This window comes from Sciurus carolinensis, chromosome 12, assembly GCF_902686445.1.
Source record: "Sciurus carolinensis chromosome 12, mSciCar1.2, whole genome shotgun sequence".
Lineage (NCBI taxonomy): Eukaryota > Metazoa > Chordata > Mammalia > Rodentia > Sciuridae > Sciurus > Sciurus carolinensis.
In genome coordinates, this window is record NC_062224.1 from 115,275,083 (window position 1) to 115,286,879 (window position 11,797).

At 51.8% G+C, this 11,797-nt stretch overlaps 1 protein-coding gene across 2 annotated transcripts; it reads left to right on the forward strand.

Annotated features, from left to right (window-relative positions):
* The first annotated feature begins 3,545 nt into the window (after positions 1-3,545).
* Creg1 (cellular repressor of E1A stimulated genes 1) lies at positions 3,546-11,526 on the forward strand. 2 transcript variants are annotated; one of them, XM_047521409.1, is made up of 4 exons: positions 3,548-3,965; positions 7,968-8,087; positions 8,958-9,142; positions 10,359-11,526. In XM_047521409.1, exons 1-4 carry the CDS (start codon positions 3,612-3,614, stop codon positions 10,360-10,362), a joined length of 663 nt encoding a protein of 220 aa, XP_047377365.1. In that variant the 5' UTR covers positions 3,548-3,611; the 3' UTR covers positions 10,363-11,526. The 2 variants fall into 2 exon arrangements, with proteins under 2 accessions (XP_047377366.1, XP_047377365.1); XM_047521410.1 differs by lacking the exon at positions 10,359-11,526 and having other exon boundaries at positions 3,546-3,965; positions 8,958-9,146.
* The last annotated feature ends 271 nt before the right edge of the window (positions 11,527-11,797 follow it).

The window sequence follows — 11,797 nt, forward strand, 5'->3', positions numbered from 1 at the left end:
AGCACCGTGTATTAATAAATGAATAAAATAAAGATCTATCAACATCTAAAAATTTTTTAAAAATTACTATCATGATGAGATAAAAGTCTGACTCATTTTAGTGCAAATTCTAATTTAATAATTTATCCTGACTCACAGATAACTTTCTTTTCCTGTTTAATACTATCAATACATTGAAATACTGGAAAGATTACTGTTCTAAAGTCTAGTTAATGCTTTTAATTTTAAAAAAGTAATACAAAAGATATGAGCACTTCTTTTTACATACCAAGCACTCTCTAGAGATTTAAAAACATGTCCTCTAGATTGAGAAGAGTCAAGAACATTCCTATGTCTGGAAAACAATGGTTAGCCAAGGGTAAATGTGATGAAGGAGTAAAAGGTAACACCCATAGTATCAACAAAAGGGCCGTTTTCATGTCTGCCTTTCCAGCCCTGGAAACCAAAAGGAGGAGAGCCGTGGGGAAGGGCACTGCTACGGGAAGTGATGCCTGCATGCACTTTCAGCAAAGCCTCTTCCTTGTGGCTGTGTGGGGAGCCAGGGCCTGTGGGAGGCTAGTTTTTGTTGCTGTTGTTGTTTTCTCTTTAATTTTTATTTTTGTTTTGTTTTGTTTTTGCAGAGTCTACGGTGGAAAGTTTTCAAGTTCATAAAGAGATTAGCTGGACTGGGCATGGTGGCACACACCTGCAATCCCGGCGGCTCAGGAGGCTGAGACAGGAAGATCACAAGTGTTTGAGGTCAACCTCAGCAACTTAGCAAGGCCCTAAGCAACTCCGTGAGACACTGTCTCAAAATTAAAAATAAAATTGCTGGGGATGTTGCTCAGTGGTAAAATGACTCTGGGTTAAAATCCCCAGATTTTATGAGAGAGAGAAAGAGAGAGAGAGAGAGAGAGAGAGAGATATTAGGCAAAGCAATCTATGGATTTATAGAGTAGAAAGTGGGAACAGAATAGTGGACAAAAGCTAATAATGACAAAACATCACACACAGCTAAGCTTAAAGTTGCCAAAACTTCCTGTATTCCCAGCACTGTGTTGAGTATTTTAAAATTCTTTGACTCAATCCTCATGAATGTCCAAAGAGGTAGGAGCTGTTTTTACTCTCTTTTAATGTTCAGGAAATTGAGGCTCAGTGTCACCCAAGTGGCAGGCTCCAAAGCTAGCTGTCTTCCCACCTCACTAGCTGCTATCTGAAGTATCCACATCGTGAGGCAGAAAGTTGTCTGTTCTTTAAAGACCAAAGCCTGCGCGACTGCAGAACTGAGGACCCTGGCACTTGGTATAACTGTTCTGACGCAATTCATTTTGTCAACAACAGGCAATGGCACCTTAGTTAAGAAGCCTGGCACTGTGCTTGGTGCTGTGACCCAGAGGTGACAAAGCCACTGCTCCTGGCCTAGATGGAATTACAGAAGAAGTAGCAACCTAGACAAAGGAACAAGGGAAATGCTGTGTGAACGAGCTTGCAGGGACAGGAGGGCCTTCAACAGGATTGAACCTTGACATTAGATTATTCCAAAGTGGACTCCACTGAGTCCATTTGATATTAAAGCTCCCAATTGTTGTAGCTCCTGAACTTCCTCCTGCCAGGAATGGAAACTAAAGACCCTGGGCTCAGCTGGCGCCACAGAAGCTGAAACTGATGTTCCCTGGCCAGCAAGGCCTAGCTCCATCTACCTGTGTACATCTCCTGGCTTTTGTTTCCTGAATTGTGACCCCTTGTGGAAAGTTCAGTGTTCCTTTCTACGTTGTTGGCTTGTCCTGTGGGTTAAACCAGGACTAGGCAGGTTCCCTGGCTTGGCTTGGTAACACTGTGGCGGGCAGGGCTCACTGGGGCTGTTCAGATAGATGCAGTTGGGGCGCAGAGCTGGAATGACAACTTCAGCCGCTGCTGGCCTAAGGTTTTCCCCAGGGCTCCAAGGAGGGCGGCTTGCTTGTAAAGAGCTAAAGCACCCAGCTGTTACGCAGTCGGCCTCACTAAAGTACCCGGCTGTTACACAGTGGGCCTCACTTCTTGTTGTTGATTTTATACAGCTCTGTGTGCAAATAATTCCATTAGCTGTTGTTCATTAAGTCAGGTGGCCATTCCACAAGTGTTTATTGAGTGCCCACTGTATGCACAGGGATTTGGTGGCGGACAAGACAGACAGCATACCTGCTCCCCTGCTTCCATTCCAGCAGTGGAGACAATTAACAAGAAGTTAACTAAATAAACAGAGCTATTAAAGACTTAATTCATAGTTCTGAAGCCAAAAGCAGGGCTGTGATGGACAGGAACAAGGCCACCTAGAAAGAGAAAGAGGTACTTCTGAAGTGTGAAGTTCAAAAAGATCTGAATGGGAGAAAGATAGTCATGCCAGTAGCCAAGGTAGAGCACTCGGGCCTGGGGAACAGCAAGAGTAGGGAAACGCTGAGGAGAGGAGCCTGAAGCTGGAGGGTCTGCAGAACCACTCTCACGCTGGGATGCAAGAGACCCAGTGCTGGGCACCTGCTGTGTCATGGAGCTGTAACAGGCTTCTTGTTATTTTGTATGCAAGCAGTAATTCTTCCAAATTCAATCCTTACAAAGTAGCACATTGACTCGGGGCTGTTCGCGTCTCTTGGTTCAATGTGGAAACCTGCGTGTGTTACTTTCCTTGGCCATCAGAGGGCACTGGAGACTCCTGTTCACAGTTGAGAATCTTGTTCCAGATACACAAGTTCTGCCGGGAAGCCTAAGTTGGCAGAACACAGAAGACCAGGTGTAAGACAAGTGGGACTGTGGCTGGCGCACCTGCTGCCCACACCTCTTCACGTGACTGGCTCAGCAGCTGAGCGAAACTAGTTTTGCTAAACACCTCCCCTCAGAGGGCCAGCTTTCCGCCTGAGCCAGATTTACAAGATGATCAACTCCTGCACCCGCAGTCCCACGCCAGCTTTACAACAATAGAGGGCTTGGGGCCAGGCCCAAAAGATAAACTCTCTGAACAGCTGTGACCAAGGCTTAAAATTATACAGAGTGCGGACCCGGTGGCGTGAACCTATTTACCAATTCCCAGCACAGCAGAACGAAGAGGGCGCACTCAGAGCGCTCTCCCCAGAAGTAGCAAAAGGAAATGCCCCTTCCCGGGGGCAGGGAGGGTCCGCGAGGGCAACAGTGGTGAAACCACTGACCCCAAGCCCGATGACTTAACAGGTCCCAAGCGGGGGGTTCAAATGTGGGCACTGAGAGCGACACTTCCTGGTGTCTCTACCCGAGACTCTCCTGGGTCTTGCACCTTGGGGCTTCCCGCCCTTCCCCGCTGGGCGCCTGGCCGCTCCGTGGAGCAGGCGGTGGTGAACAGGAGGCGCGGAGACCAGGCGTCCACTGGCCACGTTCTGAAGAGCGGGTGGGCGTGCGCGGGAAGTCCCGTCTCCCGGGCGCGCGGCGGAGGCGGCGGCCGAACCCTCCCGGACCGGCTCATCCGTCGGTGAGCGACGCGCAACCAGCACCCGTCGCGACCGCCCGCGCCCCGCCCCTCGGCCTGCGGCGCTGCGATTGGCCCCGGGGCGGGGCCTGCTGCGGGGCGGGGCCGAGCGCAGGGCCACCCGGGCGGCCGGGGAGGCCACGGACCCGCTGCGACCAAGGCCATGGCCGGACATGCCCGCGGCTCCGCGCGCGCCCTGCTGGCCGCCCTGCTGGCGCCCGCGCTGCTGGCGCTGCTAGTGTCGCCGGCGTGGGGCCGCGGTGGCCGGGACCACGGGGACTGGGACGCGGCTGCGCGGTTGCCGCCGCTGCCGCCCCGCGAGGACGCGGCGCGCGTGGCCCGCTTCGTGACGCACGTCTGCGACTGGGGCGCGCTGGCCACCACCGCCACGCTGGAGGCGGTGCGCGGCGGGCCCTTCGCCGACGTGCTCTCGCTCAGCGACGGGCCCCCGGGCGCGGGCAGCGGCGTGCCCTACTTCTACCTGAGCCCGCTGCAGCTCTCCGCCCACAACCTGCAGGTGAGCGGGGCGCCCACCCTCGCCGAGGGGACAGCCTGGCGCTGCCTCTTCTGCCCCGCGTGGCGGGCGGGCCGTGCAGCATCCCGGGCGGCCAGGCACAGGAACGTCCCGCGGGGCGAAGAAGCGGGTGCGTTCTTTGCTGGGACCTGGAGGACGCCTTGCCCTGAGTGCCGAGTCCCCTTGGTGACTTCATTAACCGAGCTCCTATTTAGCGGTTTTATGGGGCTCAGAGATCGTTGGGTAGGTGAGCATTTTGCAGATGACTTCGGGGCCCTCCTCCTGAGTGGAGGCTTCCCCTTCAGCTGTAAGAAGCCCCGCACAGCGTCGTAGATGAGTAGGGATTGTTGCAAGCTTTAGGCCTCCGGCCCGCAGCGGCCTCCTCTCCCTTTGCCACCTTCCAGGGCTGGGCAGAGCTTACCGCTGTGGTGGACCTCTGCTGCCCCGTGGGCGAGCTCACAGCAGCAAAGCCCAGGAATGGAGTCTGATTTCAGCAGGGTTCTTTTGACCAGATCTCAGATTTCAGGTTAACTGGAAAAGTACATTATCGACAAAGTTTTCCCGAAAACAGGTCAAGAAGCAGCAGAGGAAAACAAACTCCCAGTTCTGAGCCCTGATCCAGTTTCTCACAGCATCTATGGTTATTTGGCATCATCTTAGACCTATCCTACCATTGGAGCCTTTTTCCTCTTAAAAAAAAAAAAATCCTAATACGTAGCTGAAGGCCTTGGCGGATCTCTAAGGTAAAGCATGCCCACAGAACAGGTAAGAAGAAAGGCTCCTTCCACAGGCCTCTCTAGCCCTGGAAGCCTGGCGCAGGGCTGTTTACCTATCAGGAGGGAGTGGTCAGACTCCAGGGTAGTGGTTTACAATCCAAAAGGTAGGGACCCATGAGTGAGTGGGCTTCCTGGAGAATTGCTGGGAGGGGGGGGGGAACTGACCTTCCCCAGGCCTTGGCTCCTTACCATGACATTTTTATAATTTCATTTCACAACCAGGTCTGGGTTTGCCATCACCAAAAGAGAGGTGGAAGAAACTGATGTTTAATTAAGCACCTGCCATACACCAGACTGACCTTCAAGTTCCATTCATTTTCTTTTCCTTGTCTCTTCTAATAAATCTTTGATGTAGGTGTTATTATCCCTGTTCTGCAAATGCAGAACTTGCAGCTTAGATAAGTGAACAGCCTGTAGTTTGAAGGCAGGTGGACCCAAGGCTTCAGACCGGTACCCATGAACTGAATATGGCCCCAGACCAATTTTCTTCAGCCCACACAGAGTTCTGTTTTGTTTTAAATTAAGTGTCAGTTAGTTCCACACCTTTTTAAATTGAGGTTTTACTTAACAGTCTAAATCACTGACTTCTCTTGGAAATCCGGAAGCTCTAGCGACCCTGAGGGCCTAGATTTTCTGAGCAAAACCAGAAGGAGCTGCTGCTTCAGTCGAGGCACATCCTTCCAGCGTGCCACCTTCTCGTCCCCAGCCCACCCCTTCCTGGAGGCCTTGGCGCCGGGCAGACTCTCACTCCATCAGTGAGGCGCAACTTGGCTGCAAATCACAGTGACTTGGGGAGACTTAAAAATGCGCTGCCAAAGTATTTAATTGAAAATACATTTTATTCTAAAATAACACCCACTCCGCCCCCACCCCCAAATCCCTGCTGATTATTCTAAGGGGCATGGGGAGACTGAGCCCCATAACTGGACGTGGTTGTGGTTAAACCTGTGAGCTGACTGCGGAGTGCCAGTATCGACCATTAGAGAAGACTCAGAGGCGCAGGGTCTGGCGGGACCAGCCAGCGAAGGCCATCAGATGGGACCGCAGAGAGATGTGGCTGTGTCAGAATGTGTCTGATTGATCCCATCAGTTAAACAGAGTTTGTTTCTGCTCTGTGTTCCCTCCTGACCACCAGGATGCACTTCTTCCCGGGGAGGGAGTGAAGTGATTCTGGAGGAACAAGAGGACCCAGGTTTGGGGCCACGTCTCGTGTGTAAAATGCCTGTCTTCTGAAACTCGGGGACAGGTTGCATGGTTCAGAGGTACTCACCACCAGCATGCACCTTTGATCTGCCTTTCCTTTGTGGCAGTTTTGGATAGTAAATGTTTGTAGGAACGTGCTGCTAATGTTGGTGGTAATGTTACCAAGTTAGGTTGCAGGACCAGAGTCAGAAATGAAATCTTGGGGTTTGATTCTTGGCACCAAAACCTCAAGACTATTGGCCTCCCTTTCTTCTTGACATTCTTCTCTTGTGATATGACCTTCCAGTTTCTGGGCACTCCTGATTTTTTTTTTTTTTTTTGATTCCCTAAAAATAAGTATCTCCCAAAGTTAATTCTTACCCCTCTGTTCTCATGATTCTTGATCATAGATATGCATTCTTGTGGCTTCACTTCCTCTTACTAAGATTACCTCCAAATTTTGTGTTTCTGACCTCTTCTAAGTTCCCCATTCCTAATGCTTGCTATTCATTTTTGCTTCCTTAGATTATACAGTTAGAAATTCAGTATGTTTAAATCCAGTTCTCCTCTTCCTCCTGAAACCACCCACCCTTGTTCTGCATTTCTGTCCATTATGTTCTCAGTGGGCACATTGGAAAATTCACTGCCTGTCCAAAATCCCTCAGTTCCAAAGTCCCACCAGTTTTTCTTCTGCTTTCTCTGCATCCATTTCTGCCTCTCTTGGGCTGAGCCCTTATCTCCTCCTGCCTAAAGCACTGAACAGCTCTTAAGTCATCTGCCTGTCCACCCTGCCCCCTGGATCCACCTTATCGCAGTACTTCTGCAGCACTGCCCGTGCCCAGAGACCTGCCCAGCACCCCACCGCCTGCTGCTGCCAGGAACCCCCGGCGGGAGCACCCAGGAATCAGCTTGCTGAGCTGGTCAGGGTGGTTGGGGGAAGTGCTGCCAAACGCTGGCCTACAGAGCACAGTCCAGCGCCTTAGCTCGGGAAGCCCCCTTGCCCTGCCTGCCCCTGCCCTCCGGGCCTCTTCCTGGCAGGCTGGGCCTCCCCATCGGCCTCCAGGTGCCCGTTCTGTGATTTGGGCGCCTTCCTTCCCTCTACCTTCATGCGTCCTCCCACGTCTGTCCTGATGTCCAGCAAATCCTTGCACTGAGCCTGGACTGCACGTCATCCTGCTGATGGTGACGAGTCACGTCTGCCTTTGACGTATCTGTGTCTTTGTTTGGCAGCACTGAGTGCCACTTAGGTCTCGGGGCTTCCTCGCTCCCTCCTGGGTCCCCTCTGGCTCCCGGCCTCATTGCCGGGAGACCACACGTTTTGACTGAGTGATTTCAAGGACTCTGTCATGACTGTTTCTGATGACATCCTGTGAGATGCCAGGATTCTCCACCGTCACTCCGGGCTGAGGAGCCAGGAGGTCTGGAGTGCAGTGTGTGGCGTTCACAGCCATCTGCCAGCGGTGCCGTCAGAAGCTGGTTTCTGGTGGCAAGGAGTTGGGGCTTTTGCTTGCCTCACGTTTCGAGTCTGAGAACCCTGCTGTTGCTGGATCCCGAAGGAGGACTTCTCAGCTGAAGTCACATGGTGTTCTGCTCCGTGAGATATCCAGCAGCGTGACTCAGCGACTTTCTTGCTTAAATTAGGCAATTAGCTGGTTGAGCAACTGGGGTGTTTTTATGCTCGGTTCGCATTAGAGTTTAACTCCTTAGGTATTTCAGCCAGGGCGGTCGGTCATCTGCCTTAAATATGGGTGGTGCTGCAATTATAATTCCTCTGACAAATATGGACCCATTCCAAGTCCAAGAAAAAAGTAAAGTAGTTCTTATGGAGTCACTTAATTTTAAATATGGGCCCATTTGGGGGGTAAGGATCAGTTTCTGTCCAAGCGTGTGTTTCCCTGAGAGGAAGGTGGCGTTTTACAAGCTGTCCTTTCATGGAAGAGCCACCTACTGCTCCAGCCCTGGGGACATTATGTATGCGACTTGTGAAATTTATTATGTCTTCAGGAGCTGTATTTCTCACGAGAGGGTCTTCATTGTGTCCCTGCAGGAGAATCCACATGCTACGCTGACCATGTCTTTGGCACAAACCAACTTTTGCAGGAAAAATGGCTTTGATCCCCAGAGCCCCCTTTGCGCTCACATAATACTGTCAGGAGCTGTGACCAAGGTGAGTGGTCCACACGGAGAGAGCGGCCCAGAGGGTGCCATCCACTGACAGTGGAAGAAGAGCCCTTTCGGGAGCACAGCACAGTGGCTTTGTGCTGGTGCAGTTGGAGCACGTAATGTAGTCCATGGGGACTCCGAGTTTCATCAGTTGCTGTTCTCCAGGCGTCCAGTAAGACACTCGCCAGGGAAGTGACTGTTGTCTGAAGCCAACAGATTTGTAACCATAAGGCTCCCAGAGAAAGCAGCTCCCTCCAAGGAGCTGGGCGGTTTCCCTGGTTTGAGTTGTACAGGGGCCCCGCGTCTGGCCTCCGGCCCCCGCGTTCTCACCGTGGCTTGGGGCGGAGAGCATGTTGAGCAGGCCAGCAGGAACAGCATCCCTAATAAAAGCTGCAAGTGCATCTGGACCGTGGGGAGGGGCGCCGGGAGGGTCGGGTCAAGCCTGGGGACAGTGCACCAGGTGGTGCTGAGCTGCCTGGAAGTTCTCTGTGGGCGCGTGTCTGTCCTGGTGCCCTCCAGTGGCCAGACGAGGGAGTGCTGGTCTGGGGTGGGCGTGCTCACGGTACCTGCCTCTGGCCCCCGCAGCATCTCATTTTGGTACCTGTGCCAGTCACCCGCAGCTGGGAGCCTGCTAAGCCGTGAACGCCGGTGCTGGCGATGGCCCTTCTTACACCCGCTGTCCCCAACACTGGGATCCTCGTTGATCTCTGCCTTCCTCACGCTCCCTTCACTTGCGCTTGAGTCCTTCAATTTAAGATCAGGATTTCGGCTGAACAAGCTCTCGGGATTGGCAGGACACCCGATCACACGTGCTTAACAGATGAGGCTCCAAGCGCCCAGCCACGAGAATGCTCATTCCACATTTGTCCTTTAGGTGAACGAAACGGAAGTGGACTTTGCAAAGCACTCATTGTTCGTCCGACACCCCGAGATGAAAACCTGGCCTTCCAGCCACAACTGGTTCTTTGCTAAGTTGAATATAACCAATATATGGGTCCTGGACTACTTTGGTGGGCCAAAAATAGTGACACCTGAAGAATATTATAACGTCACATTTCAGTAAGTATTTGTACACCTTTCTCCTAATACCGCAGCCCTACAGAGGTACTTAGCCTTCTCAGGCAAGGGGGGTTAGCTTTGTCACGGGCCAGACCCCTTTAGCAGGTCAGGGAAGCCTGTGACCCCTTCTCAGAACAGTATTTTTAAGTGCACAAAATATATAGGATTACAAAAGCAACTGTATTAAAATGTATTTACAGACATTTTTAAATGCATGGAATAGAATTAAGCTTTTTTTTTGGGGGGGGTAGTGGGGATTGAATCCAGGGGTGCTCAACCACTGAGCCACATCCCCAGCCCTTTTTTATATTTTATGTAGAGACAGGGTCTTGCTGAGTTCCTCAGGACCTTGCTAACTTGCTGAGGCTGGCTTTGAACTCGTGAGTTACTCGTGAAGCCAGCCTTCGAGAACAGGATTCTAGAATGGTTACATGGTCAGTACTCAAAGGGTGGGTGTCAGCAAGAGGCCAACGGTCCACCCTCCAAGAAGACAGTGCTCTTCCGCAGTGGTGCCGGGCTGTCTGGTGCTTCCCAGCGTGAGTCCCTGAGTTCTCCGCACTGTACAGCGCGATGCTGGTGCACAGCCACCTGAGGAGCCCGCGAGGGCCTCACAGCAGGAGCTGGTCATGATGACTGACAGGCGTCTGAGGAGCTGGGCGATGACCTTGCCAGGGTTGTACATGGAGCCGCCTGGGGCTTGGCTCCCGGGTTTGTGAATTCCGAGTCCGGCTCTTGTAGAACAGCCTTGTGGACGAGTGCGCTTCCCACTGGGATTGCACATTTGGGGGCAGCAAAGCTGCTAATTTATTTACTTATTTGATGACACGAGGGACAGATCCCAGGGCCTTGCCCATGCCAGGCAAGTGCTCTTCCCTGAGCTGCCCTGCTTACCAGTCTTTGTAAATGGTTTGTTTTGAGACAGGATCTTGCTACATTGCCTAGACTACCCTCAAACCTGTGTCCTCATGCCACACCCCCAGCCTCTGGGTGGTTGAGACCACGGGTGTGCCACATCACCCAGCCGATTTTCTTCTTTACATCCCAGATGGGGCGGAGCCAGCGTGTGGCATGAGCTCCTGTGAGGACTGACTGAAATTACGCAGAATCCTAGACTTTCGGTCACAGGTTTCTATGATCCTTCCACAGAATGAACTGACCTTTAAGAATTGTCAACCCAGTTTAATGAGACAGTTCTTCTTCTTTTTCGCCTTTCTAGGTGAAGCCGGAATATGGAGAATTGAGCGGCACCTGTGAGGTTCCTTGGCCTGTCTCCTGCACACCTACGGGCTTAGCATTTCTCTGGAAGTCGGTTTTCTGACGTGCTGGTTGGCTTGTTTGCTTGCTTGTTTACAGAATAATGTTGAACCTAAACTCGATTTCCTGGAAGTCGTGGTTGCTAGATTGGTTTTTTCCCCCATATTTTGAAGCCATTTTCAAGGAGGAATTCCTTCATATAATCAAAGAAAATTAGTTTCATCAATTCCAAGTATTTTGCAATGGAGCTCCTTGAAGACCAAGTGCAGGTTCCAGTGGCCCGTTGGCCTTGCGGGTGCTGGTTTGCGTCCTTTATCCCTGGCGGCTGCGTGCTGGGCGTGTGTCCTTACCCCATCTGTCTCCCAACCACCGGTGCCTGGTGCAGAGGGGTGGCCCCTGTTAGAGGGGCCTCGTGACCCTGCCGGAATGTGAGCTCAAAGGCCACTTCCTGCTTGTGCTGACCCACCTGACTGTCCTGACCGTCCCAGGTGCTGTTGACCCAACAGAGGGCAAAACTGTTTCTTACGAAGAGCATTTTAAACTTTCACATTTTAAAGTGACGCTTACCTAGACCGAGGAAATTCATAGAAACTTTTCCTGAATTTGGTTTCCCACCTAAGTAGACATTTGATGATCAGCTTCCTCCACCCAAAGCACACGTCTGCTTTGTGCCCTAAAATAGAATTGAAAGAGAGAGAAGGAAGGGAGTTTTGTGTATTTCTGCTATTCTCTTTTTAACTGGCATTGACTCGGGTCTGGACCAGCTCTGGCCAGGGTTAGTCCCCCTGCCCAGCCATCTGCCACAGCTCTGGACATCCCGTCTCGGCAGTGACCTATGGCTTCCTCGGTCACTCTGCATAGCTCCTGAAGCTGCCTTCCAGAGTCAGGCTGTCCGAGGAAGAGACGGCATTGAAAAGTCACATTTCAGGAGAGAAGGCACCATTTAGTTTTAGATTTCCCTTAAAGATGCATCAAGCCGCCAAATCCAAAAGTGGCAAAGAGAAAAGAAGATGATTCATCATGTTTGAAAACTAGAAAATGAACTGAAACCCAGCAAACAGCTTCTGTTTTAAAAGCTGATTTGTATTAAACTCAATAAAATAGTCTTATTCACAGCTTCAGTAACTGAAGGCCTAGTTTTAACAAGGCGTCTAGGACTTGCTTTCTTAGATGTAGGTGTCTATCACTGTTCCTGGCCCTCTGTTGACAGCCTCTTGCATTTTTAGTGGAGCACACTCTGAAGCCACCCTGGCTGTTCCCAGTGCAGAGGGGAGTCAGCCCCACTCCCACTGGCAAAGGCTCACTGTCCGGGCCTGGGCAAGGCCAGCCTCGGGTTCCCCCACAGGTGCATGGGTGCCAGCGTGCCTTGGAGCCTGGGTCCAGGGCATTCATCTGGTCTCC

Coding starts and splice junctions, on each gene's coding strand:
- Creg1 (XM_047521410.1), top strand. CDS start 3,612: ATGGCCGGACATGCCCGCGGCTCCGCGCGCGCCCTGCTGGCCGCCCTG. Junction 3,966..7,967: donor TCTCCGCCCACAACCTGCAG/GTGAGCGGGGCG, acceptor GTGTCCCTGCAG/GAGAATCCACATGCTACGCT. Junction 8,088..8,957: donor TGTCAGGAGCTGTGACCAAG/GTGAGTGGTCCA, acceptor TTTGTCCTTTAG/GTGAACGAAACGGAAGTGGA.